The 26299-nt window shown below is 49.0% G+C and overlaps 1 protein-coding gene across 1 annotated transcript; it reads right to left on the reverse strand.

Annotated features, from left to right (window-relative positions):
* Positions 1 to 7149: 7149 nt before the first annotated feature.
* On the reverse strand, positions 7150 to 24518 carry LOC310890780 (coiled-coil domain-containing protein 81-like; the record flags this gene model as incomplete). Its single annotated transcript, XM_083853112.1, has 9 exons — positions 7150 to 7274; positions 8085 to 8227; positions 8535 to 8672; positions 9152 to 9278; positions 10178 to 10295; positions 10412 to 10500; positions 10965 to 11221; positions 11468 to 11621; positions 24510 to 24518. 6 exons carry the CDS (start codon positions 24516 to 24518, stop codon positions 9174 to 9176), a joined length of 732 nt encoding a protein of 243 aa, XP_083709238.1. The 3' UTR covers positions 7150 to 7274; positions 8085 to 8227; positions 8535 to 8672; positions 9152 to 9173.
* Positions 24519 to 26299: the final 1781 nt, after the last annotated feature.

A 26299-nucleotide genomic window follows, 5' to 3' on the forward strand; every position in this document is an offset into this window, starting at 1 on the left:
GGAGGGAAGGGAGGTGGAAGGAATGGGAGGGGCGGGGGGTGCTACCCTAAATAAAATGGCCAAATAAATGACATTTTGGATCTGGAGCCAAATATTTATGTTGCCATTCATTCCACAACCTGATTTATCACTGCAATGTGCGTATTGCACAGTGCCATTAAAGGTTTGGCATGCACAGAGGGGGCTGAGTATTTTCAGAAATAACTTTCCTTAATAACTGAATCAAGACTTCTGCTGTAATGCAAAAGATCAGGCAATTGATTAACATAGGGATGGCAGCTGAGCAGGGGAAACATCTTCAAAACTTCCAAACATTTCCTTTATACAGAACTACAGCTCCTTCTTCTCTGCTCACCGGTTATGAAAGTTTCTCTCACCTGCTTAGTAAGCAGAAGCAGTAAAATGGGATTTAGAGGATCCGGCTAGAGCAGAAGCGCCACTTAGAGGAAGCAATCAATTTATAGGTAGTGCAGTGTTTGAAGAGAGTTTAAGCGGCTTTCCAAGGAACATATACTAGTGCAAAGCAACCGATTTATCTGACTCTCCAATGAAAGAAAAGGAAGTGCAAAGCAGCAAATGCTTGGGAGAGGGAAAAAGAGGTGCATCTCAGCTGTCTGGGGGGAAGAAGGCAGTCAGCTCTTAACAGATTATTTGCCATCTGATTTGTTTCTCAAAGGCGTAACATTTAGTTAAGACAGTGGCAGTTTACTACCTGTGGTGCTGATAGAGGTTAAACAAAAGACACAAGGGCAGCAAAATCCCTCACTCGCTTCTCACACAAGGACAAAACTGTTATGGGAGAGAAATGCAGGTTACTTTCTCAAATCTCACAGCACTTTTTGACACCATTGGCTACGGGTTACCTCTTAAGTATTTGAAGATTTCAGTAGGGCTGACTGATTTAGATGTGGATAGGTTTAAATCACACTTGTCAATGTGCTATTAATGTCGAACCACAGCCATTTCTTCCCTAGACCTCTTAATATGCTAGGCAGTCCCAGGAAGTGTAAAACTTTGACCCGTGCTCTCCAGCATTTGCGTACTGCACTTTCTGTAGGTTCCTTATTCTCTAATCAGAATTCTGACAATCTCCTCAACAGCATACAGATACAAAATGCACAGACCCAGTGTTGTGGTTTAACCCGGCTGGCAGCTAAACACCACACAGCCGTTCGCTCACCCTCCCCCCTCCCTCTCTGGGATGGGGGAGAGAAACGGGAAAGTGAAGCCGGTGAGTTGAGATAAAGACAGTTTATTAAGACAGGAATATAATAATAACAATAATAATAATAATAGTGATAATGATAATAGTATTAATAATAATAATGTGTAAGAAAACAAGTGATGCACAATGCAATTGCTCACCACCCGCTGACCGATGCCCAGCCTTTCCCCGAGCAGCCGGCCCCCCACCCCGGCCAGCCACCCCTATATATTGTTCAGCATGACGTCAGATGGTATGGAATACCCCTTTGGCCAGTTTGGGTCAGCTGTCCTGGGTCTGTCCCCTCCCAGCTCCTGCTGCACCCCCAGCCTGCTCGCTGGCAGGACAGAGCGAGAAGCCGAAAAGTCCTTGGCCTGGTGTAAACACTGCTCTGCAACAATTAAAACATCAGCATGTTATCAGCGCTCTTCTCATCCTAATCCAAAACATAGCACCCTACCAGCTAGAATGAGGAAAAATTAACTCTGTCCTAACTGGAACCAGGACACCCAGATAAAACAGGCTCCCATCCGCTTGTATGATTGTCAGACATGCATTCTTTTATATTAACTGCTCTTTTCTTACTCCCTTCAGATGAAACATAAATAACTTCAGCTGACTTCTAAACTCTACAGACAGCTCTGGTGGTGCTGTGTGATGGAATATGATTTTTCCTTACAAGCCACCAATTATTTCCATGTCTTTTCTGGACCTTGGGATCTCTTTTGGGAGCTACATTACTCAGAGAAATACAAGAAGGCTGAGATCACCACTGCCTCAACATAATGCAAAGTTTAAGGCCTTTAGGACAGCCAGTTTGCAAATGAATGCAGCCCCATCTTCTCAGCATTTTGAGACAGACGACTACCCAACACTGAACTGTCTCAAGGTTTCAAACTGAGACAGCTTTGTAGAAATAATAGAAAAATTTCATTACAATTGGCCTAGCATGGAATTTATTCTTAAAAAGTTTGGTAGAATATACTTGTAGACTTCAAAACTAGTACATCATCATTTGAGCACTCCTTCGTCTACACGATCTTCTCCAGAAATACCAAACTTTTAGTCCTGGTAGTTAGAGCTAATCAGTCATATTAGCTAATCAAATTCCCTGATCAGTCACTTGAAGTCTGTTGATGACATCTGTTCTGAGCTCTACAGCATTGGTCAGCTACTGACTTGCGGAAGTCAGACTCTATCTAGAACCTCACAATGGTTATAAAGCAGGTCTGTTTATTCGGCGCTGCGCACCCACGCCGGGCACAAGGGGGATAGCTCCACCTAACTTGCGCACCAACAGTTGCAGGGAGTCCTATCTGGAGCTTTCTCTGGACTCGCCGCGGATAGATAGACTTCAGAGCTTAAGATGTTACTTTGATTTCCATTTTCCCTTGTTCCAAAGAAACTTTTGCATCCAATTTTTCCGGCACGTCCCTTCCTAAGAAGGGCCTAAGCAAATTGGGTAAGTAGAAAAACGGATGGATTCCCATCATTTTTTCCCCAATTCCAATCTTGAGCACTGAAAAAAAAAAAAAAAAAAAAAAAAGCCTTTTCCTTTTGGCCAGTTGCTCTGGTAGAACTAAGCATTAGTATACATTCTCCGTAGAACTAAGCATTTATCCCGGGATGTTCAGTTTTTCGACACTGTATAAGCCTTCCTGCTCTCACTCCCCTCCGTTTTTCATTTCTTTTCCTCCTAAGACACCCGTGAAAAACTTAAGAAACCTCCTGGTCAATAACTTTCTTCAGACAGCGTCAATGATATCACAGCAACCCAGACTTATTTAACTTTTTCTTTAAAACAGCTAACACAGATTCTGTATCATTCTCACGCAGACCAGTCCCCAGCTTGATCATCTGAATTGAATTTGTTTTATATTAAACAGATTTTCTTATCATTTTTATTACAGCAGATGAAAAAAGCGCTCACTCTTTTGCTGGCTTTCCATCACATCTGATTGACTGAGGCACCCTGATTCCCTGTCTTTATTTGCTTTCTGCAGAATTCTCCCATCTCTTTTGGTTCAAGTTCGACTGGCAAAACGCTTTTCACTGGTTACTACACTTAGCTGCTATACATTTTTGTTTCTTAAGATAACTGTTTTCATATTTTACAATAGAACGTTGCCATGATCTATTTTGTAAGGTCTAGAAAAAAGACCCCCCCTTCCCACAGCCCCCACCCCACCCAGAAAAAAAAAAAAAAAAAAAAAGATGCTTAGTCCTTTAACATAAAATACTTATTCATTTGGCTGGATGGAGGAAGTTAAACACGGTTTATATTCTATCCATGTAGACTGCACTCAGGAAAAGTTTATGTTAAATTCTGCTGACAAATGCAGAATCCAGCTTGCCTGCTCTAGGAAGCGGAACAGACCCACAGCGGACACGAGAATGTACTGTCAGAACAATTAGGAAATAAAATCTATCGTGATCTAAGTTACTGACAACTGTCAAATTAATTCACTTTGTTCTTATTCAGCTTGGAGGAAACGGGCACAGAAATTACTCATTTACCCTAAGTACATCTCTGTCACCTTCTTCTCATCTCCAACACGATTCTCATTTTCAGATTGACCTCAGTGTCAACTGTGAGTCTATGTTAAGTGTCATGCACCAAGTGTCAGAGGCAACTGTGCTCTGACCAACACTACCCGTGCTGGACAAGCTATGGAGAGCAGAAGTATTTCTGTAGTGGTCCTAGGAGAACCCCAGTTCCTTCGGATGCAGCTCTTCTTAGAACACTAAGGAAAATCTATTCCTCAAAGGCTGCATCTCTGTTAGATGCTGGGATGGAGCAAGAATGTAGTTTTACAATAAAACTCCAGTAATCACATTTACTCCATCCAGTTGCAGTTTCACAGAGGATTAGTGCTACATGAATGAATGTTCTCTCTAAAGAAACAGAAATTAAAGATCTGTTTCAGGTGCAAGATCAATGTATTGCAACCCCGAAAGGGGATATAAAAACCCAAACTAATCACCTGTTCTTCGGATAGATTTGAATCAAAGTTTGCAGGCGTTTTTGTCCAATGGCTCCAAACGAATCTAGTCCAAAGCTCCTAGATGCTGGAACCACATGATGAATATGTAAGGCCTTTAGCCTTAGCTGCTTTGATCTACTGATCTTCTCCAATTGGACTACATTGCTTGTTGCTATACCTCCAAGGGAACACAACACAGTTTGGATAAATTCACAGTCTAGAAAGAGCTCCAGCAGGAACATGGGTCTCCCTTGCTACCATCATCACAGAAGGTGTGGCAGCCACAGGGCCACTTCATTCATTCACTCACAGAGCACCAATAACAAATACTCCTTGCTGTAATATTCATTTGTTGCAAAACTACATTCTTGCTCCATCTCCACACCTAATATAGATGCAGCCTTCGATGAATAGACTTTCTTCAGTGTTCCAGTAAAAGTCATTGCTTATTAAGTTTAACTGCCTTTGAAAAAATAATACTCGGAGGTCTGTACAATTGGCAGCACAGGGGTTGACCCATATATCATCAAGGGTCTGTCTGGAACGGTACGAGCTGGTAATAGTTTTGTTTCAGATGTGTTTCAGCTATGCCCATTGCCTACCACAGAAGCAGGAGAAAATGCCTCTTTACTGTTCTACATGTCCAACGCTCCATTTGAATTCTTCTTGAAGTTAGGGCTTCCAACAATCCAAACCAGATGCCCAGCCTCCCAATCTAATGCATGAGCAGAGGGGCTCTCTGAAACACCAGTACAGACTAGGTGAGAAATACCTTGAAAGCAGCCCTGTGGAGAAGGACGTGGGGGTACTGGTCGATGAGAAGCTCAACAGGAGCCAGCAATATGCACTTGCAACCCAGAAATCCAACTGTATCCTGGGCTGCATCAAAAGCAGAGTGGCCAGCAGGGCGAGGGAGGTGATTCTCCCCCTCTGCTCTGCCCTCCAGAGTCCGGGGGATGGAATAGCAGGGCTCCCAGCACAAGAGAGACCCGGACCTGCACTTGGTCCAGAGCAGAGCCACAAAAATGATCATCAGAGGTATGGAGTACCTCTCCTGTGAAGACAGGCTGAGGATAGACTCAGGTAAGGAAGAGATTTTTACTGTGAGGGTGAGGAGACACTGGAAGAGGTCGCCCAAAGAAGCTGTGGATGCCCCATTCCTGGAAGTGTCCAAGGCTAGGACAGATGGGGCATTGAGCAACCTCGTCTGGTGGGAGGTGTTCCTGCCCATGGCAGGGGGGTTGGAACTTGATGATCTTTAAGATTCCTTCCATCCCAAACCGGTCTATGATTCTATATGCTAGGGAATAGCCCTTTGGCCAGTTTGCCTCAGATGTCCTGGCTGTGTTGCCTCCCAGCTTTTTTGCAACCACAGCCTCCTCACTGGCAGGGCAATGTGAAAAAAAAAATAAAAAAAAAAACGGAAAAGGCCTTAAAACTGTGCAAGCCCTTCTCAGCAATAACTAAAACAATGGAGTGAAGCCAGGATTGCTCTGATAGCATTCTTCATGATCCAGTACAGACCGATACCACCCAGCATGGTCCTGCACGGCCGCTGGAACCCAGCCCAGTGCCCAGGGTCCCCAGCCCAGGGGGTTGGTCTCCGCCCAGGCCGGTCTGCGCCCAGGCTGAGGGACACCGCCGCCAGTTTCCCCTTTGCAGGTTCAAGCAGTAACGAAGCTGAGCACCTGTGCCAGGGACACCCAGGGAGGACACTGATACAGCCGGCCACACAGACAACCACAGACAAGGCGCTGCTTGCAAGAGCACCCACACACAGGCCTCACGTAACACACAGGCACAGACAGCCGAGTCCCCTCCTGCCCTGGGGCTGGCAGAGACAGCAGGTCACTGCTGCAGGCACACACACGGCACTCTCGGGGTTCACAAGCACATACACACCCGCACACCTGGCCCTGAGAGTCCTTTCACATGCCCTCAGATTCCCCATGCTTCTGCCTGCTCCTCGTCCCCATGGGCCTCCCCTCCAGGTCTGCCACGGAGCTCCCCTAGCTAGGAGGGAGCTATGGGGACGTGGGCTGAGACACAGACTTCTGCCCTGGAAATGCGCGCAACTGGCAGCGATGAGCATCATGACGGGAAGCCACACTTAAGACAGCGCAGGCATAGCAATGGGAGCCTTGGAAAGAGCTCTCCTTTCAACCCACATTCCTCTTTCAAAGCAGAGATCCAGCTTATGCGTACTCAAGTCTAGGGTGGATGAAGTGACACAAGCAGTCTGTTTGGGAAGAGCCCCGGTGCTCTTTATTTTCCATTCAGGGGTGGAAAGCGGGAGAGCTTCCCAGCCCCTTTGCTCAGAGCTCCGCTGCTGCCGCCGTCGCCATTCCCAGCACCTTCCCCTCCACTGCGGTACCAGCATCTAGCGCTAGGGAGTCAAAAGAAAAAAGAGGATGAGCAGGTTGTGTACAGGCTGAACACAGAGAAATACTGCAGGCTTAGCTCGGGCCGTGCACGTAGGGGTCTGCTTCCCAGGAAGCTTCAAGGCTGCCGAGAAGTGAGACAGATGCCTTGTGCCCGAGCTCACGACAGGGTCCCCAGGGGTGCAGCTCACCAGCCTGGGGCTGGGTCAGGTGGAGCGGAGGACCCTGGGTATTCTGCACAGGTATTCCCCCTCAGGGCAAGGTGTCCTGGCGTCAGCGCTCTCCAAAGGAAGGACAGCCTCTCGGCTTTGGAAAGGGGAGAGGCAGCCATCCAGGGGACCCCTCTGTTTTCAGACAGGACTTTCACATCCCACATGGGAAAGCCTGTTCTGGGTGCCCAGCCGCTCCCCGTCAGGTGTCAGGGAGCTCCAGTCCCAAAGTCTCCAGAGTCTCCAAAGCCTGCGTCCGTCTCGGGAGGGGTGTCGGAGACGTGCCCTCTTTCTCCCAGTGCTGCCCCCAGGGGAAGGATGGGCCTTGCAGCAGCGGGAAGCACCATCCCTTTTTGGAGATACTTACCGGGGGAGCTGCTGCTGCTGCTGCTCTTGCCGCAGCCGGTTTGCCTCCGCAACATTTCTGAATACACTTTGTTGATGGCGATGCGGCTCCAACCTTTCCAAAACTTGGAGTGCTCGTGGGGAAAGGCGGCTGCAACAACAGGAGAAAGGGATCCCTCAGCCTCTGTCAGACACCCCTTCTGCCTCTCCCCTCATCCATGTTATACATTAGTTTTGGTAGAAATCATTCCCGACACATCGTGGGTAAGGTAGATCGAATTTCTATTTATTTGAGCAACTCAGCAAGCAGCGATAAGTAAAACAGCGCTGGGCGGCCGGGGAGTCTCCTGCTCCGCCAACGGCGCGCACCTAAGCCCGCCAGAGTCTCCATTTATAGCCTAGTAGTTCCGGGTTTAGTGGCACATCCTGGTGTCTTCTTACGACTGCGAGGCCTGTTGCTAGGGGGTCTTCGTCAGTCCTCTGGTGGTCGTGGGGATGAAGATCGTTGTCTTCCTCTGCGTCGGGGTCGTGACTTTGCTGCTGATATGTGTGTTCTCATGTGAGGGGGAATGCCATTTTGCCCTTTTTTGGAGCTGGTTTCTACTGCAATTGTTAACTTAACAGGAAATTCCTACACTTGTTTTTTTCCTTCAACAGGACATTGGGGGTATAAGCAGTTAACCATTGAAAACCTTCCCATCAGCAATATTTAATGAACAAACAAGGCTTTACCCATTACAATCCAGACCCTGCACCCATGCGGTGCCACGTGCACCCACCCTTTCAACCTGTGGTGAGTTTTAGGCCTTGGCGGTAACCAAGGTCATGCCCGCTTTAGGAGGAATCAAAGGGTGTCACAGGCAACCCCAGGACTCAGGGACCAGGCTCCTGGACATGTCCTGACATCACTCAAGAGCTACTCCAGTGCCCCACGACGGGAACGGAGCCGGCACACACTTACTCAGGCTGGAGTCTCTCCAGCTTGCCTGCTGCTCCCAACTCCTCTGCTGGGGCAGGGTTCTCAGCCTTCCTCCACCTCTTCCTGACCTTGCTCCTGGGCTGGGCTGGAGGATGGGGAGTCCGAGCATGTTGGCTGTTGAATCGCTGCAAGGAGAAGTCCCTCTCATCAAACAGGACTGGACGTACAGCTGCTCTTTCCCAGAGGACCTCTTGAAAGGACCCTGCAGCAGGACCTGCGAACCAGGCGACTCGGCGCTGCCAGCCCACGTCTGGCTGCTGCTTTTATCCCTCACTTTCTGCTGACAACCTCTCCCTCACAGGGAGGAGCAGCAAAAGCCCTGACCTGCGGCCTCGTGCCCGTCCTGCTCCCACCACCCTGGGACCTGCCGCCCTCGGAGCCCGGGCAGAGAGGATCGCCGCTGTTCTCAGCGGTGTTGATCACTGCCAGTACCTGGGGTATCTGTTGGTCCTCCCCCTCAGACCAGGCTTCCCATGCAGCCATGTCTGCCTGGGCTTGCTCTTGTAGCTTTTGGTACGTGGGCCATGAGCTGTCTGTTTGGTCCCACTGTGAAGACAGGTTCCAGACCTCCTGGAGGAAAAAAAAAAAAAAAAACCAACAACAAAACAAACACAACAGCAGACAGGATTGGTCTCAGCTGTCCCTCAGGCCTAACCCACGCTCCTGCCCCCTCGCCTCAGCCGGTCTGTCAGCAGTGCTTCGACCCTCAAGGATGAGGGGCCCTGAAGCTAGGCCAGGCTCCTCAACTCGTGACAAACACAGCTGAACAGCCCGCGGTGACCAAAGCCCTCTGCCATCAACGACTCAGAAAGGCCTTGCTCCTTTTCCATGGCCCCTGGTCAAAATGAAGTGGCTCATGGCAACACGGGAGGCAGTAAGAGGCAGGGAAGGTGTGCGGGACGCCACCTTCCGTCTCCTGAGGAAGAGATGAAGGAGGTAACAAATGTGAAGATGAACGCATCCCAAGGGACCTGCTCGGGATCGCTCCACACAGAGGCTTTTGTACAGGCCCAAACAGCACAGTCATTGCAGCAAGGCAGAGCAGGTACCTGCAGCGCTCTCCTGGAGGCTTCAGGAGCAGGGAGCGCAGTGGTGGTGGACTTGGCTTGAGGAGCTGTTTCCTGCCTGTCTGCCTTCTTCGTCCCGGGGGAGCTGCCTGGACACGGGGGGAGCACACTGCAAACAGACACCGGGAGGAGGCTGCATGAGCCCAGGGAAATTCGGTCTCCAGTCCGCGCTCGCAAGCTGCGTCAGCCTCTGCAGCAGACGGCACTTCCGCAGCGAGCGGGCATATTGGACTGGCCGTGTTCACTTCAGCGGAGACAGAGAGAGCCAAACGCGAAGCTGTGGCACCACCTGCCTTCAGGAAGGCTCGGGATGCCCGTATCCAGGCCCTTTTTGGTGGAAGAAGGAGGGGAGCGGTGTCTTGTGCAAGGACAGGATCCGAGAGACACCATTATGGCCCACCCGGGCTTTACTTCAGCTTCTCCTCTGTGGCCCTGAAACACGGTGCGCTTATGGGTGGAAAACAGGTTATCGCTGGGGAGCCAGCGGAGCCATTGGAGAAAGCCGTCAGGTAAGGAGCCCAGTCATGCCATCTCCCTACCTCAGCACTCTCTTGTGCCTGCCACAACGTTTGGGATAGCGTTTGAAAAAAATGCCTGAAAGAAACTTTTCCATCTGGTATCACAGCTCCTTAGGCTGGAAGAAACAGCAGGGGAGATGGGGCCACGGCAATCCTAAGACACGGTGAGACATGTTAGAATGAAGGCAGGGGACGTTTGCTCCCACAGACAAGAAGATGGGCTCTGCTGCAATGTGGGGGGGCTCCTGAAGGGAGAAGAGCTTCTGCAACAAGGCTCTGCGTTCAGCTCCCCCAAGGATCGGGGCCCTGCTGGAAAATGAAGCTGGTGTGCCAGTCTCAGGCAAACGTGCTGCACGCTTGCCATCCGTTGAGAGAGCGGCCTCCGCTGGGACGTGTGTCAGGAGCCACCCTGCGGCTGGTGGGTCCAAAGGGGACATCTCTCCAGTGTGGCTGCAAGGGGCTCCTTCCTCCTTTCCCCCAGGGGTCTCACCTGGTAGAAGGCTTCTTCTCCACATCTTGCTGCCTTGTGCCTGGCTCCCAGCTTGTCAGGATGGGGAGGGAAAGCTACTTCCTCCTCTGCAGCAGGTTGCCAGGATGGCACTCTGAAACTAGGAAAGGAGGAAGCTCTTCCGAGCAGCTGCGTGGGCACTGCCTTTTAACCTGGTTCAAGTCAGCCAGCACGGGACAGGGACCACCCCCAGACAGCAGGGACCTGTTCCCTTACCTCTTCTGATCCTGCGCTCTCCTGCAGCTTCCTCCTGCGAGGTGGTGGAAACTTTGGCCTCCGGCCTTCTCCTCACAGTCAGATGAAACCTGGAAAACAAACGATGACACGGGCTTGAAGAAGGCTGGCCTCCTACCCGTTGCAGCTTGCTGGCAGTAATCCTCCTGGTGTCGCACAAGGCATGGCATCCCTTTTCCGTCATGTCCATGCATGGGGTTTGTTGTCAGTCTTCCCGCAGCACCACAGAAGGTAGCCTAAATTCCCCTCCACATGCAGGCAATTCTCTCTGACGGGAATCGCGGCAGCACGGGCACAAGAATGGCAGAATATGGAGGCTGTACAGTAACACTGCCAGGCTTTTTGCAGGGGCAAGCATCCAGACGCTCAGAAGAAACTCTCTTTGCTCGTGGAGAGAGCAGCTAAGGGGGCAAGCGTGGGGAAAGGCATTTGACTGGCCTGCCATGTCCGGGCTGGCCAATAGCAGTCAGATTGCTCACCCTTTGCTAGGATTCCCAAAGAAATGGAAGTAGCCCCCAAAACCTCACCAACTTACGCTGTGGAGCAGTGCAACCAGGCCCGCGGCGCTCTCCAGACGTTTGACGCAGTCTAGATAAGACTTCACGCACAGAAAACCATCTTCGCGTGGCAGAACTCCAATGTCCCTGACGGCAAAGGGGACGTGCTCCTTGTTCCTCACGAGGAAGCAGTACAAGAGGATGGTCTCTTGCACGCAGTTCTTCGCCACGTGCAGCGGGAAGGAGGTGGCTCGCGATAGCTGCACGTACTTCAGCGGCTCAATCTTGACACCATCTGCAAGGAGAAGCAACATCCTCAGCGACACGGCAAGCCCAAGTTGCTTGCAACATTCAGAACAAGTTCCCAGAGAAAGGGTCGCTAAGAGAAAGAGCTCCTGGGGCACGGTTTCTTTTGGGGGAACTCAAGCTGTACCCTGACCGTTGGAGACAATCCTCTACTTCTCCCAGGCCTTTCCAAAGAGCAGGGAGAACAAACCGTTCCGGACATGGGGCGGGAAGGGGGGGGCTGCTGCCTTCTCACCAGGGAGGAGCTCAGTGGGACAGTAGATCTCCTCCAGCCACAACTCATCGATGTCCAGCTGGAAGAAAGGTCTTCGAACCAAGAGCAGCCCTTCTTTGCCATGGAACTGCTCTCGGACAACACCAAAGGTCCCGAGTCCCGCAACCCAAACGCCCTGCACACAGAAAAGACAGAAAGGCCGATGAGGGAGTTCTTGAGAGACGGGAAAAGGGATGGCTGTCAGAGCAGGGGGACACTGCTCTGTGCCCTGCCCACTCCTGAGGGACAATGGGGCAAGGTGGGGCACTTTGGAAAGCTTTGCAAAAGAGCCGCATCCTCAGTTTCTTTCGTCTCCCCCCTCACAGCATTTGCCAACATCCCTTGGCTAGAGAAGCGCCCAGAGGTTTCCAGCACACGGATTAGACCTGGCACTGATTCCCAGCAATTGTCCTAGGCACGGACCCAGGATATTCCCCCCTCTCTCTGCTCGCCCTCCCCACTCAGACCGCAGGGAAGAGGGAAGCCCTAGGGTGTGCCAAACACCTGAGAGGCAGAGCACATCTGGCCTTGGTTTCTCTCCCAGCTGGCCAAGAAGCTGCTCCGGGCACCCTGGGCAGTCTCAGTGCACCGCCATGCTGCTCGGGCAGGGATTGCCTCATGCAGGGCCCACGACACCGGCCCACCTTATCCCGCTTCAGCTCTTTCGGAATGTAGTCGCATACAGCATCCCAGATAGCCTCAGTCCCTGGAAAGCAAGGAAAAGACAGGTCAGGCTCCAGGCCAGCCAGCTCACAACCTCTTGGCAAGCACCTCACCCAGGCGATGACACATGCAGGCATACACAAGCACCCCAGAAAAACACCACGCACGCATTCCTGGGACATTCCTGAGAGGCCTGTGGGAGCTGCAGGCCACACCTAACAAATTCGACTAACAAATACTTCAGCCCCCCTTTTCTAGGCAGTCCGGTAAAGTCTATCTGCCAATACTCTCCAGGCGCCTGCCCCTCAGCAGTGGAGTTTTGCATGTTTATTGGATTATTTCTCCAACATATGTCACACCTTTCGGTGACCGACCTAATAGTCTCCACCATAGTCCTGCGTATAAATGACTTCTTTAAATGCTTTAGCAAATGTTCTGTTGCCCCAGCGCACAGCATTATGCTCCTCCTTCACTAGACCATTTGTAAGGGAAGAGGGTACCACTGCTGGACCTGATAGGTACCTACCTGTCGGGCACCACAGCCCTGCGCAGCTTCCACGGTGTCTCACGGGCAGGGGCCAACAATTTCTGAAAGACTGCCCTTGTACTTAAAAAGCAGCGGTCTTCGCTCAGGGGCTCTTCAGGCCGGGGATCGGGGTCCTCTCCGAGAATCGCTCGGTGCTGCCTGAGGTTCCGCCATCCCAGGAACCGTCGAGGCTCTCCCAGGAAACAGTCCTCGAGAAGAGCTCCGAGACCCCAGCCGGGGCTAAAGGGCCAGTCTCCCCCTGACTGGGGCTGCCCACGGCCTGTCCCCAGGCCAGGGGAACCGCCCCAAGGTACACAACACGCCACGGCACGACGCAGGGCCGGGCAGCGGCTGCCCTCACGCTGCCGGGGCTCTGGGAGCCACCCCTCACAGCCTCTGCCTCCCCTCAGTGCTTCCCGCTCCTCCCTCCCGCTCCTCCCTCAGGGCTCGCCTCTCCTCAGCCCGGGCTCCGATTGGCTGCCAGAGCCGCCAGGCAAACGGAGCCCCACCCCCTGCCGGCTGGCTGGGGCTCGCTGCCATGGCAACCGTGCAACCGCCTGACCAGGCAGGGCGGGCGCCGCCATCTTAGGAGTCGTGGGCGGGCTGGGGGCGTCTCGGGGCCTGAGGGGGGGACCTGGCCTGTGTGCCCGGGGCGCCCCTGCCCGCCCCTGCCCGCCCCTGCCTTTGCTCGCTCCCTGTGCCTCACCACCTCGTCTTCCCTTTTCTTTGCGGTGTCGAACGCCCGAGAAGCCCGACAGGCTCAGGAAGGCGGCCAGTCACTTGCACAAGAAGCAATAGGGCCGGATGCTCCTGGAATGCTACTTGTTGCAGCTTTGTGCCTGGGTATCACTGTGAGATCAGGCTAACAGGATGAAGGCTTTGTTCCTCGTCCCTTCTGTTGAGAGAGGGGTTTTGCCTCTCGGCAGAAGCTATCCCCAGGCTCTCGGCATATTTAAGCAAACTAAATGCAGCTACAGCCTCTTCTTTGTCTGAGACCGGATCGCAGCTGATGAGGAAGTAACGGGACCAGCAAACCCTTTCTGGCTGCAGCAGCTTGGGCCCGGCTGCCCTGGCCCTGGGGCAGGAGGAGCTGCCTGAAGACCCCCAGGGATGGCACGGAGGGGCTGCGGGCCTCCCGGGGGCTGTCTTGTGCCTTGGATGTCCCATCTGTGGGGCTGAGCCCTCTGTGCCCCCAGGAGCTGCTGTGCCCTTCAGAGGGGCTGGGGCTGTGGTGGCAGTGCCCAGAGCCCTGCAGCAGCCTGCTCCGGACACTGCCCTGGGGCCAGCCCAGCCTGAGCTGCTGGACTGCGCTGGGCAGAGGGCAGGGAGGTGGGCATGTTAGCGTTCATGAAAACACATAATCCACAAAGTGATTATACGAAGGTGCTTTATTAGGCGCCGCAAGTTAGGGGCAAGCCTGCCCAAATCTAACTTTGTCCGATTTGTTCACTCAGTTCTCTTTTATCTCCTAAAATATTACATATGCATTAGGTTTCACAACTCATCTATGCATATTCATTTCCTAGCTCCGCCTAGCCCCGCTTCGTATGCTTCGTATCTTATCAGTCCTTCTGCGCTTGCGTATTACTCTCGGGTGGTCGTCGGGATGAAGTAAGATGTCTTATTGTTAGCGTTCATGAAGACACATAATCCACAAAGTGATTACATGAAGGTGCTTTATTAGGCGCCGGAAGTTAGGGGCATGCCTGCCCAAATCTAACTTCGTCTGATTTGTTCTCTTAGTTCTCTTTTATCCCCTAAGATATTACATATGCATTAGGTTTCACAACTCATCTATGCATATTCATTTCCTAGCTCCGCCTAGCCTCGCTTCGTATGCTAGTTATCTTATCAGTCCTTCTGCGCTTGCGTATTACTCTCTGGTGGTCGTCCGGGTGGTCGTCGGGATGAAGTAAGATGTCTTCATCAGAGTTGAACTTTTTAACCTTTCCTTTTCACGCATGCTCTCTGAGCCCTCGGTCTCAGTCCAAACCGCAAGGTTGGTTTGATCCAGTTCCCAGGGTCCAAGAGGCCCCAGTTATCTAGATGTCTTGCAAACTGAGCGTTCTTTTAATCCTCCTTACTCCTCATCATGAATTGGTGCATTCTCATGTTACCCTTGCACATATATTTTGTATCTTCCAAGCGCAGCCTCGGAACAGTACATCGCAAATGTAACATATTAAACAATATTGTATTATTTCTTCTTCTATTACTAACATTTCCCCCCTTTGAAAGCTTTTCACTCCTTTCGAGGAGGGCAAATGCTTTCACTAACTAACTAAAATATTTTACACTCAGTGCTCACCAATAATATAATCACGGAAAATTACATCATTAAGAATCAAGGAAATTACAAAGGTTAGGATTGTCACAACATTTCATAAGTCCACCACTTCTGCTTTATGTTACGTTCACCCTTCTGGTTGGGTTCACTTGATCTGAAACTGATCTTGTCTATTTGGTTTTCATTCCATTTCACCTCCTGGGTTCCTCAGATTCTTTCTCTGAAATCCAAAGTTGTTAGATGCCGGTGGAGGATATTGAGGATGTGGTTCCATTTGCCGAGCAATAGTTTGCATCACTGTCCGGTTCCAGGTTGTCTTCCTTAGAACCAGACTTTTCAGCATTATAAATGTTAACCAAATTAGTACCCCTACAATCACCAATATAATTATTGTCTCCAGTAAGGACTTAACCCAATTACTAATATTCCATCCACTAAAAATTTTATCCAACCAGCTTGTTGTCATATCTTTCTCTTCCTGTTCTGCATCTTGTTCCACTCGAGCCAGTTGTTCTATGTCATGTTCTACATCAATAGTCACATTTGGAATGTGGATGCAGCAATACGATCAATACGATCTTTTAGAAATCCACATACTCCATGTTCCTTTAATAACAGTGTATCTAATGCTAATCGATTCTGTAGCACCATTTTAGCTGTAGCTTGTAGTTGGATATTAAGGTCTCTAAAGCCTTCTTTCGTGGCTCTCGTGCGCCTACTCACTTGTCCTGTAAGTTTATAAATCATTTCCCTATTTCGATAAGTAGCTACCTTTGCAAATAGAGATTCTAATGCCCAATTGAATTTTACTCCATCCGAGGGTTCATGCCATATATCTTCATCTGCCCCTTCTTCTAAACTTCTTTTTGCCCTACTAATTTGTAGGGTTTCCAACTTTCCCTTAAAAGGAGACTTTTTCCATATTGGACGCAGTGTGGGGAGGGAGTCCTAGAGTTATTTCTTTTACTTCCCCATCTATCGGTGGGTGTGTAGTCCAAGTTCCATTACTGGCTGCCCATACAAATTGTCCTGGACTTTGTATGGTACTATAGCTACAATCCACTGCGACTTGACTAGCCTGGCTATTTCTTTCCGAATTGTACTTAATTCCTCGGCAAGCACATCCTGCCCTAAGAGCTATCAATACCGGAAGTAAGTGCTCAACATCTTCATTATTACTGTCGCAAGTATATTTCTTCTCACAAGTCCACCAAGCTACCTTTGTTGACTCTTGTCTACCACTCCTATCAACCCGGCTTACTGTATAAAACTGATCAGTTCCATTCTGCTTTCCCTGCCATTTAATACACCATGATGTATTCCCTCCATACTGGAATTTCTGCAATAAACTTACTGTCCAATCACTATCCCACCCTTTCATTCCTTTTGGCTTATTTTTCTCTTGACATTCCCAAACAATCTTTTCTCTAACTCCTTCTACTACACGTAGTTCATCGTACTGGGGATCATTAGGTTGATCAGTGAAGACAGGAAAGATATTGCTGAATTGTGTCAGAGCACTAGCTTTGGACCACGTAGTTCGAATCACATCTGCACACCATTCTGGATTAGGTTAAAACTTTTTTTTTTGTTTACTTGCACATAGTGCAGAGCTACCCATTGTTAATGATCTGTGTCCCAACCAGGACCTACGGTCCTTCAATCTGAGGGCTTAAGTTTGCTGCATCTAAAGGAAGTTACATGTGCACAGCGTACCACAAAATAGCTGCCATGCGGCAAATCATCCCCTGTGGTAAAATAAGTAAAGTTTCCTATATGCAACAAGTGCCACACCTTTTTTTCTCTTTTTAACTTGCGTGTTTCTTTCAGACTTTATGATTTGTATTTCTCTGCGCTCCACTTTGACAATGCCAATCGCAAGCGTAACAAAAAGAAGAAAAAGGAGAAACATCAGGAAAGCGAACGGCTTCTTGGAATACTTAGATCCTCGTTTCCAGAAGAAAACCCGGGAGAAGAAGGAAGAATCCCGTCCTCCAGATGGCTCTTTATGAGAGCAATGCAGAAGTGAGGGCAGTGAACAACCTGACAAAGAAGGAAAGCCTTCCAGTGCAGGTGAAAGCAAGAAATAGAGCTCCATCGCATCCAGCGAGTATATTAAAGGTAAGCAGCTGCAGCATGTTTATGGGTTTCCTTTTAGATTAATCTAGAGATTATTTAAAGCAGTCTTTAAATGCTTGATGACTGAACAGTCTGCTGGATATTAAAAAAGAAGGTTGATGGAGTTTTTTTTTTTTTCCATTTTTGAATGACCACTAGGAAAGAAAGCTTGAAATAAAGAGGTTAAAGGCAAATAATTGTAATTTGACTTGATGATTAAGTGTCAAACAAGAGGAAGAGTTGCAAGATGCCTTATTAAATTCAGGCCAACCAAGTAGGAAAAATAAATTTGGACAGCTGTATCTTGGAAAAGAATATAGTAGGTAGAAAGGAGGTTTAGTAGTCAAGATGCCAGATGATGACTTGAGGCTTACAGGCTAGTAATGTTCTAGTGAAACACAGTCTTCCTAAAAAAACCTGCCTGAATAATTCATTTGAATAACATGCTATGTTCAGCTATTTCATAACATAGAAACGGTGCTGACTGCTTATTCAGAGTAACATAAGTTGGTGATAATACTGAAATATTTTTGGTTCAGATGTAGGTCTGATTTCTCCTAAGCACACTGAACTCACAGCTCTTGATCCTCCAGAGGAGGCTTTGCAATTTAAAACCTGGAGAATATGTAAACTTCCTGCTATTGTTCTACTGTTTTTGTTTTGTTTTGTGTTGTTTTGTTTTGTTTTCCTACTAGCATAGGCTTAAGACTTATAGAGAAATGGGCTGCTTTTCTTCATTTTCAACATTGGCTGTTCCTCCTCAGCCCTCCCCCTCCTTTTTTTTTTCAGCCATAGGATATGTGACTGTATATTCTTGGGAGAGAGGTAGAAAAATAGTTTCAACTGTTGTTTTTTCAGCTCTGTGGGGAGAACAAATACATTCTGGATTAGGTTAAAACATTTTTTTTTTACTTGCACGTATCGCTTAAGTATGTATTAGTTAGATTCTCTTATAAACTACTAGTGCATCTCTGGAATTTTGAATTTACTGTGACTTTACGCTCTTCTCTCTTGCTCCTCTAGGCGGTTTCATCTGTTACCAGAGCTCTAGAACTATTTGTGAAACCTGAAGAGCCGGATGGAGAGAATTGCTACAAATGTATCGAGTAAGATTATTACTAATTATGTCTTAATACTATATATTAGTTTTATGTTTTGCATGACTTAGAGCATAAGTTATCTTTTAACTTCATTTATAAATAAGGAGACGCAGCTTCGTTGTTGTTGTTGTTGCTTCATTTTGTTTAAACAACTGGTGTACTGAAATAATCCCAAACTTGAAAACGTTACATCTGTTTTGGAAATCTAAGAAGAGTGGCTATTAGCTGATATTGGACTTTTCTCGTAGCATTGTCTGCACCATGGCTTGTCAAACTTCCTAGGTGTGTAGCTGCATGCTGAAATATTCATATTGGCAGAAGTGAAAAGACATGCCCGGTAAGTAGTGGTGAGCTGAAGCAAGGAGCTATGGAGAATGATTTGGAGTGGAAGGCAGCAGCAGGTTCCTGTGAGTTGAGAATGTGAGCTGGCTCTGTGGTAATTAATGTTAGCAGCCTGTGCTGGCTCACTAAACAGCGTCTTGCACAGCTCTTGAACTGTGAAACCTGTCGACGTGGACTAATGTCTGAAATGAGCTCCCTTAAGCCTAACGCGTGCACAGGGAAAGCCTTTTGAGTTCAGGCGCTCTCTGTGCTGATCAATATGTAAGATGTTTCTACGTATGTGAGAAACAATTGAACATTTGTATAAGATGGTTTGGCAAAACAAGTTGTTAGTCAAACATCCCCTCAGAAAAGCACAGAGTGCCCGGCTCAGTTCTGTAGGATTCATGCCTGACCCCTCTAAATGAAAAATGCAGTATCCACTTCTTGTTGTTGGAAACTAAGGAAATTAGGGTGTTGAATCAAGAGCGTCCAATAGGTTATTAAAGCAATTTAATCCCAGGTTCGTCTTAGCCTGCGGATCCTAGAAAGCAACATGCAGTGTATTCAGGATTCTCATAACTGATGTCTGAGGAAGAGAAAGAACTGTAATAGCACCTCACATCTGAATTGCATGGTCCTTCCTTAATGTGCTCTTTGAGGTGTGATCGGTTCAGTCACACATAAAGCCAGAATTTTCCGTCTTTTTGTGAGTTTAAAAGGAAAGGCCTTGCACATGTACAGTACTTTTTCCATTGCTGATAACTGTTATTAGTCTTATATATAACTCATTTTTATTATTTTTTATATTTTATAATATTTTATATAATATATATATAATATTTCATATTTCATAACTCCCTGGTAATACGCTTTCGTGAGAGATTCCTGTTCCCGCTATGCTCTGAGTTGTTGGGAAAACTTACCTTCTTCTCTATATTAACAAGCCTGACAAGCAGTGCATGGGTTTATGAAAAGAAAAAACCAAACATATTACGCAAGTAAATATCATTCAAATAGCATAAGCATGCGTGAGACATTAAAACGAGTTTGTTTTGGGGGCAAAAAAGAAGATGCTTTCAAACACTTGTCTCTGCTTGTTTTTAAGGTGTAAAAAGATGGTTCCTGCATCCAAGAGATTTACCTACCATACACCGTTCTTCCAACGTTCTCACAGTATCACTGAAAAGATTTGCAGATTTCACAGGTGGAAAGATCAACAAGGTATATTTCCCGCTGTAATGCAACTTTGTCATCATGTAATGGGACATCCCCCTAAGCTGAAAGTTGTTAATATTTTCAGACAATAATTGTAGACTAACGACTGTGGCTTATTCTTTCTCTTAATATCAGTAAAGTTCCTGCTTGACAAGAAGCATATGCTTTCCTCTGAGAAGGCTAATTCATCAGAAAACAGTTCTCTGCAACTTCTAGTATTAAACGTTGCTTATGGGAAGACTTATTTTTAGTGAATCAAGAGATGTATTCATATAATTCCAGTCTCTGTTTTTTGGAAGTGTTTTTCTCTGGCTAGTCCACGAAGTACTCTGATATAATTTTTCTATCTTCTTGGTCTCTCTTTAGGAGTGTCTCTCAGGAGACACTATCCTGAGTATTTGGACCTCCGAGCCTACATGTCTCAATCAAGTGGAGAACCACTCATCTATGCCTTATATGCGGTGCTGGTGCATCATGCTGGTGCATTGCTTGTTGGAGCTGTGCCGGGGGAAACAATGGCTAGGCCGGGGAAAAAGGTGATGGCCCAGCTGAAGTTCATCTACACTAATGCGCGCAGCATGGGTAACAAACAGGAGGAGCTGGAAGCCATCGCGCAGCAGGCAGGCTACGACTTGGTTGCCATCACGGAGACGTGGTGGGACCGCTCCCACGACTGGAGTGCTGCAATGCCTGGCTATCGGCTCTTCAGGAGGGACAGGCAGCACAGAGGGGGTGGTGGCATGGCTCTCTACATTAGAGAATCTTTTGATGTTGTGGAACTCCAGGCTGGGAATGATAAGGTTGAATCCCTGTGGGTTAGGATCCGTGGGAAGGCCGGCAAGGCTAGCATCCTGGTCGGGGTCTGTTATAGACCGCCGAACCAGGATGAGGAGACGGATGAGGAGTTTTATAGGCAACTGACAGAAGTTGCAAAATCGTCGGCGCTTGTCCTCGTGGGGGACTTCAACTTCCCGGACATATCCTGGAAACACGACACGGCACAGAGAAAGCAGTCTAGGAGGTTTCTGGAGAGCGTGGGAGATAGCTTCCTGACGCAGCTGGTCAGTGAACCTACCAGGGGTGGTGCCCTGCTAGACCTTCTCTTCACAAACAGAGAAGGACTGGTGGGAGATGTGGTGGTCGGAAGCTGTCTTGGGCAGAGTGACCACGAAATGGTAGAGTTCTCTATTCTTGGCGAGGCCAGGAAGGGGACCAGTAAAACTGCTGTCTTGGACTTCCGGAGGGCTGACTTTGAGCTGCTCAGGACGCTGGTTGGCCGAGTCCCTTGGGAGGCGGTTCTGAAGGGCAGAGGAGTCCAGGAAGGCTGGGCGCTCCTCAAGAAGGAAATCGTGATGGCACAGGAGCGGTCCGTCCCCACGTGCCCAAAGACGAGCCGGCGTGGAAGAAGACCGGCCTGGCTCAACAGAGAGTTGCGGCTTGTGCTTAGCAGAAAAAAGAGGGTTTATAATCTTTGGAAAAAAGGGCGGGCCACTGAGGAGGACTACAAGGATGTAGCGAGGCTGTGCAGGGAGAAAATTAGAAAGGCCAAAGCTCATCTGGAGCTCAATCTGGCTACTGCCGTTAAAGACAACAAAAAATCCTTTTACAAATATATCAACGCGAAACGGAGGACTAAGGAGAATCTCCATCCTTTACTGGATGCGAGGGGAAACCTAGTTACTAAGGATGAGGAAAAGGCTGAGGTGCTTAATGCCGCCTTTGCCTCAGTCTTTAGCGGCAATACCGGCTGCCCAGGGCGCTGCGGGGAGAAGCTGAGGGTGGAAGGAGCCCCCCCGGCAGGGCAGGGTCCTGCTGCTGGCGGCAGGCTGCTGCCTGGGGCAGCCTGCTCACAGCTCCATTGTACGACAAGGGCATTTCCCAAGCAATTTTTTCTAAGCAAACAAGGTCAAAATAGGGATTTTCTGCCCTCTTTTCAATTGCCTACTCTACTGGACAGGAGGGGAAGCAGGAAGAAGTGGAAGAGGAGCTGTAAGTTTGAGCACATTGCTGAGACTCCTGAACTGTAACTCTGAGGATCAGTATGTTTGTGAGCTGCCCCAAATGTACCTTCAGCCTCTCCTCTTCATATTGAAAGCGACAGCATCAACTTTGCTGAACCCAGCAGGGCTTTCTGACAGGTCCTTTTGCACCTGCAAAGATGCACATGCACCTAGGCAGTCTCTTGCATACAGGCAGGTTTCTGAAGGGCAACGATTACTGCACACAGATTTGGTTGAGGCTGTGAGCAGAAACAGGAATAAGACATGAGACAGGGAAACAACTCCCAGAAATAAAACCTTCAGGCATCAGGGATATGATCAAGGAATGAGGGGAAAGTTAATCAGAAATCTTGTCAGAGGGAGAATTCATCAGAAAACTCCATATTTTTTCCATTCAGTGCAGACCCCTTCCTCTGAACATGCCCCCTTGCCTCCTCTCCCACCCAGAAAACCCTCTGCCCTCACGCCCATGGGTCCAAGGCATGGGGCATGTCTTCTGCAGCCAGAGCTCCAGCAGAGCAGAGGTGCATCTCTCCAGCCATGCGCCCATTTCCACCTGTGCTGCAACTGCAGAGGGGGTCAGCTGCCTGGGGGTCGTGGGCAATGCAGTTTTTGAGGCTGGGGAGAGAGTTGACTTTCCCTTCACGAAAGACCATCACTAGGCCATTTGGTTATCTCCTTGGGGTGTCCTTTCAATCTGTGAGCTGTCCTGCAGGATGCAAATCTTTTCCATAGCATCTCTGTGTTATGTGAAACCCAGGGAAGAAGCAGAGAGATGCTACATGCAACTGTCGGGTTGGTGAAACAAATGATGGGTGTCCTTGACTAGAGGTGTGGTGCTGCGACCTTGTTCAGGTACCTTGAGAAAGGCTGGGCATTGACAGATTGGCAGTGGATTCATCTGGTCTCAGCAGCATCTGGCTTCTTTTCAGGGTAACATAAATGTGATTGCCCTCCATCTACAAAAGCTCTGGGCCATTGGAGACAAGTCCAGCCAGCTCCCTCACTCTGCTCTGAGCCACAGGGAATCCCTTTGCCTCTCAGGTCTCACAACCATTCCCTGTGAGTGCAGCAGAAATGCTCAGGATTTCTGACTTCAGAGAACACTGTTTGGGCATGAAGAGGGGGAAGAGAATGTGTATAAAAAATTGCCCCTAAAACTCCTTTCTGCCAACTACATTATGTAGCTCCGGAATGCAGATGTTAACATGCTGACATGAAGATGATCAGCATGCTGGAGCACCTCTCCTTCGAAGAAAGGCTGAGAGAGCTGGGGCTGATCAGGGTGACCTCACTGCAGCTTTTCCATATTTAAAGGGGTCTTATAAAAAAGATGGAGAGCTATTTTTTTGATCAATCAAATCATGACAGGATCAGGGGAAATTTGTTAAACTAAAAGAGGGGAGATTTAGATTAGAGATTAGCAGGAAATTCTTCACTCAGAGGGAGGCGAGGTACTGAAACATATTGCCCAGATAGGCTGTGAATGTCCTATTCCTAGAGGTGTTCAGGACCAGGTTGGATGAGGTCCTGGACATCCTGACCTAGTGGGTAGCATCCCTGCCCATGGCAAGGTGTTTGGAAATGGATTATCTGTAAGGTCTCTTCCAACCCGAGCCATTCTGTGATTCTATGCTCTTTTGCGTAAGAAGGGATTTCATCTGACAAAATCTGAAAATAAAACCTTGCCCTCCTGCTATGTTCCTATGTACTCCCTGCACTGGGTCAGGACTGATTCCCTCGCGAGACCAGCAGCAGAGGCGCCTGCTCCTCATTGCACACTGAACCTTAAAAATGAAGCTCGTGTCATGGAGCTAAATGAAAGATTCCAGCAGAGAAACAAAAAGCATTTGAGTATGGCAGGGGGAGGTCTACAAGAAATGGCACAGGGTTCACTCAGAGAAACCTGTCCTAACTTTTCATTGCCTTTTACTACATGTACACATCTCCATACCCAACAGGCGTCAGATGTCCAACAGCAGCTCCATCAGCGAGTTCCTCCTCCTGCCATTCGCAGACACGCGGGAGCTGCAGCTCCTGCACTTTGGGCTCTTCCTGGCCATCTACCTGGCTGCCCTCCTGGGCAACGGCCTCATCCTCACCGCCGTAGCCTGCGACCACTGCCTCCACACCCCCATGTACTTCTTCCTCCTCAACCTCGCCCTCCTCGACTTGGGCTGCATCTCCACCACTCTCCCCAAAGCCGTGGTCAATTCCCTCTGGGACACCAGGGCCATCTCCTATGCAGGATGTGCTGCCCAGGTCTTTTTGTTTTCAGCAGAGTATTATCTTCTCACTGTCATGTCCTACGACCGCTACGTTGCCATCTGCAAGCCCCTGCACTACGGGACCCTCCTGGGCAGCAGAGCTTGTGCCCAGATGGCAGCAGCTGCCTGGGGCAGTGGCTTTCTCCATGCTGTGCTGCACACTGCTAATGCATTTTCTCTGACACTTTGCCAAGGCAATGCTGTGGACCAGTTCTTCTGTGAAGTTCCAAAGGTCCTCAAGCTCTCCTGCTCAAACTCCTACCTCAGGAAAGTTTGGATAATTATGGTTGGATTCTGTTTAGCGTCTGGGTGTTTTGTTTTCATCATGCTGTCCTATGTGCAGATTTTCAGGGCTGTACTGAGGATGCCCTCTGAGCAGGGACAGCTCAAAGCTTTTTCCACGTGCCTCCCTCACCTGGCCGTGGTCTCCCTGTTTCTCAGCATGACCATATTTGCCTACCTAAAGTCCCCCTCCATCTCACCATCTCTGGACCTGGTAGTGGCAGTTCTGTACTCGGTTGTACCTCCAGCATTGAACCCCCTCATCTACAGCATGAGAAACAAGGAGCTTAAGAGTGCTGTTAGGAAAGTGATTGCATGGATATTTCTGATTAGTGATAAATTTCCCCTCTATCTACACAAACGACTTCCCTTGCAGGCCTGCTCCTTGTTTATCATTATTGAAGTTTTTATCCTCAGTATCATTTGCATTTACTAATTTCTTAGAAATATGTTTCTTTATTCATCGGCCATCTACTGCGGAATGAAACTGTTCTGTTTACTCTTGAGGCTTTATAATATGTGTATAACAGCAGGCCAGAGTAAACTCTGTGATAGCATCTGCCTAATAAAATTGCATCTCCCCAGTGCTCTTCTTGAAGACTTGGTTCTTCTTTCAAAGCTGGTGCCAAGACCAGGGCTGAGCAGCTGCTCCCCGAAAAGCCTGTTGCTCCACGGATAAGGGAAAGAAAAAGCTCATTTTGTGAGCTGTGAGAGACCGAGGGTAGGATTTAGGAGTAACCTGTTGGTGTCTGATGACAGCAGAAATGGTGAACAGTCACTGAGGTACACAGCCGTGACTGTCCCACAACTGTCAGGGCAGAGGACATCCTCCAGGAAATTAATGGGGAGCTGCCTGAAGAGCCCAGGTGTTCTCCCTGAGTAGCATGTGCCCAGAGTGGTCAGTGACTGGAGCCCCACAAAGTGAGAGATCACTTCCCCCAAGATGAAGTCTCCATAGGGAGAGTGCCAAACTTAGATGTCCACAGGCACACAAGGACTCTGCAATGCCTGGGGGATTCAGTGGGGGACCATCACGCACAAGGTGGGGAGTATGGAGAGGAACTGCTGTCATCTCCGAGGAATTACCATCAGGTGGATCTAGAAAGACAGCTGGAAACCTCTGGTGTCCTTGAAATGTTCCCTAGTCTTTCCGAGCACCTGCCACAACCATGGAACCCAGTGAGAGGGTTTGGCAGCAGTGATCCCAACCCAGCTGGGTCTACTTCTCACCCTGTGCAGCTGTGTCTGTTTGCTTCTGTCCTTCAGTTCCCAGGGCCAGCACGCATCCTTGAGACAGTTTCCCCCAAGCTATCTGTTGGCCCTTACCTCAAAAGTCACCACCGGACGAGGCTTCTCAGCTCATGTACACTTGAAGGACTGGAGTGAAGCTGTGATCACAGAAAGAGCAAGCCCTTGGATCCTTGCAACATCCTTGGATCTCTGCATGGCTGGAAGCCTCTGCAAGCCCCATGGGAAAAGAGAGCCTACTGAGAACATCCTGATGCTCCATATACCATCCCCTCAGGCCATCAGGAAAGGTCCCTCAGTCCTAAGATCCAGCCCAGCTTCTTGTTGCATCAGCAACCAGGAGAAATTGCCCCAGAGTACCCAACACTCTTGCGCTAACAAGCAAATACGCCCATGTGTGTACATAAACACAGTGTCTTGTACACACACACAAATGTGCACACACGGATACAGCTGAGCACACACAAACCGGTTCAACTGGGAACAGCATTTGCCCAGGGTAGGCAGTGACTGGAGCCTCACAAAGAGAGAGATCAGTCAAGCTGGAGTCACCCATAGGGACAGTACCGCATTAAGATGTCCACAGGCAAAAGATGACTCTGCAGCTCCAGTGGGAGACAGCATGCACAAGGAAGGGAAGACACACAGGGACTGATGCTGTAAAACCTGCCAGGCACCTAAGCACCGCACAGCCATTTTTTCCCCTCTCCCCTCACAGCAGGATGAATGAGAGAATTGAAAAAGGTAAAAGTGTGAGAACTCGTGGGTTCAGATAGTTAACAAC

The sequence above is a fragment of the Anser anser genome (assembly GCF_964211835.1).
Source record: "Anser anser genome assembly, contig: HAP1_SCAFFOLD_138, whole genome shotgun sequence".
Taxonomy (NCBI): Eukaryota; Metazoa; Chordata; class Aves; order Anseriformes; family Anatidae; genus Anser; species Anser anser.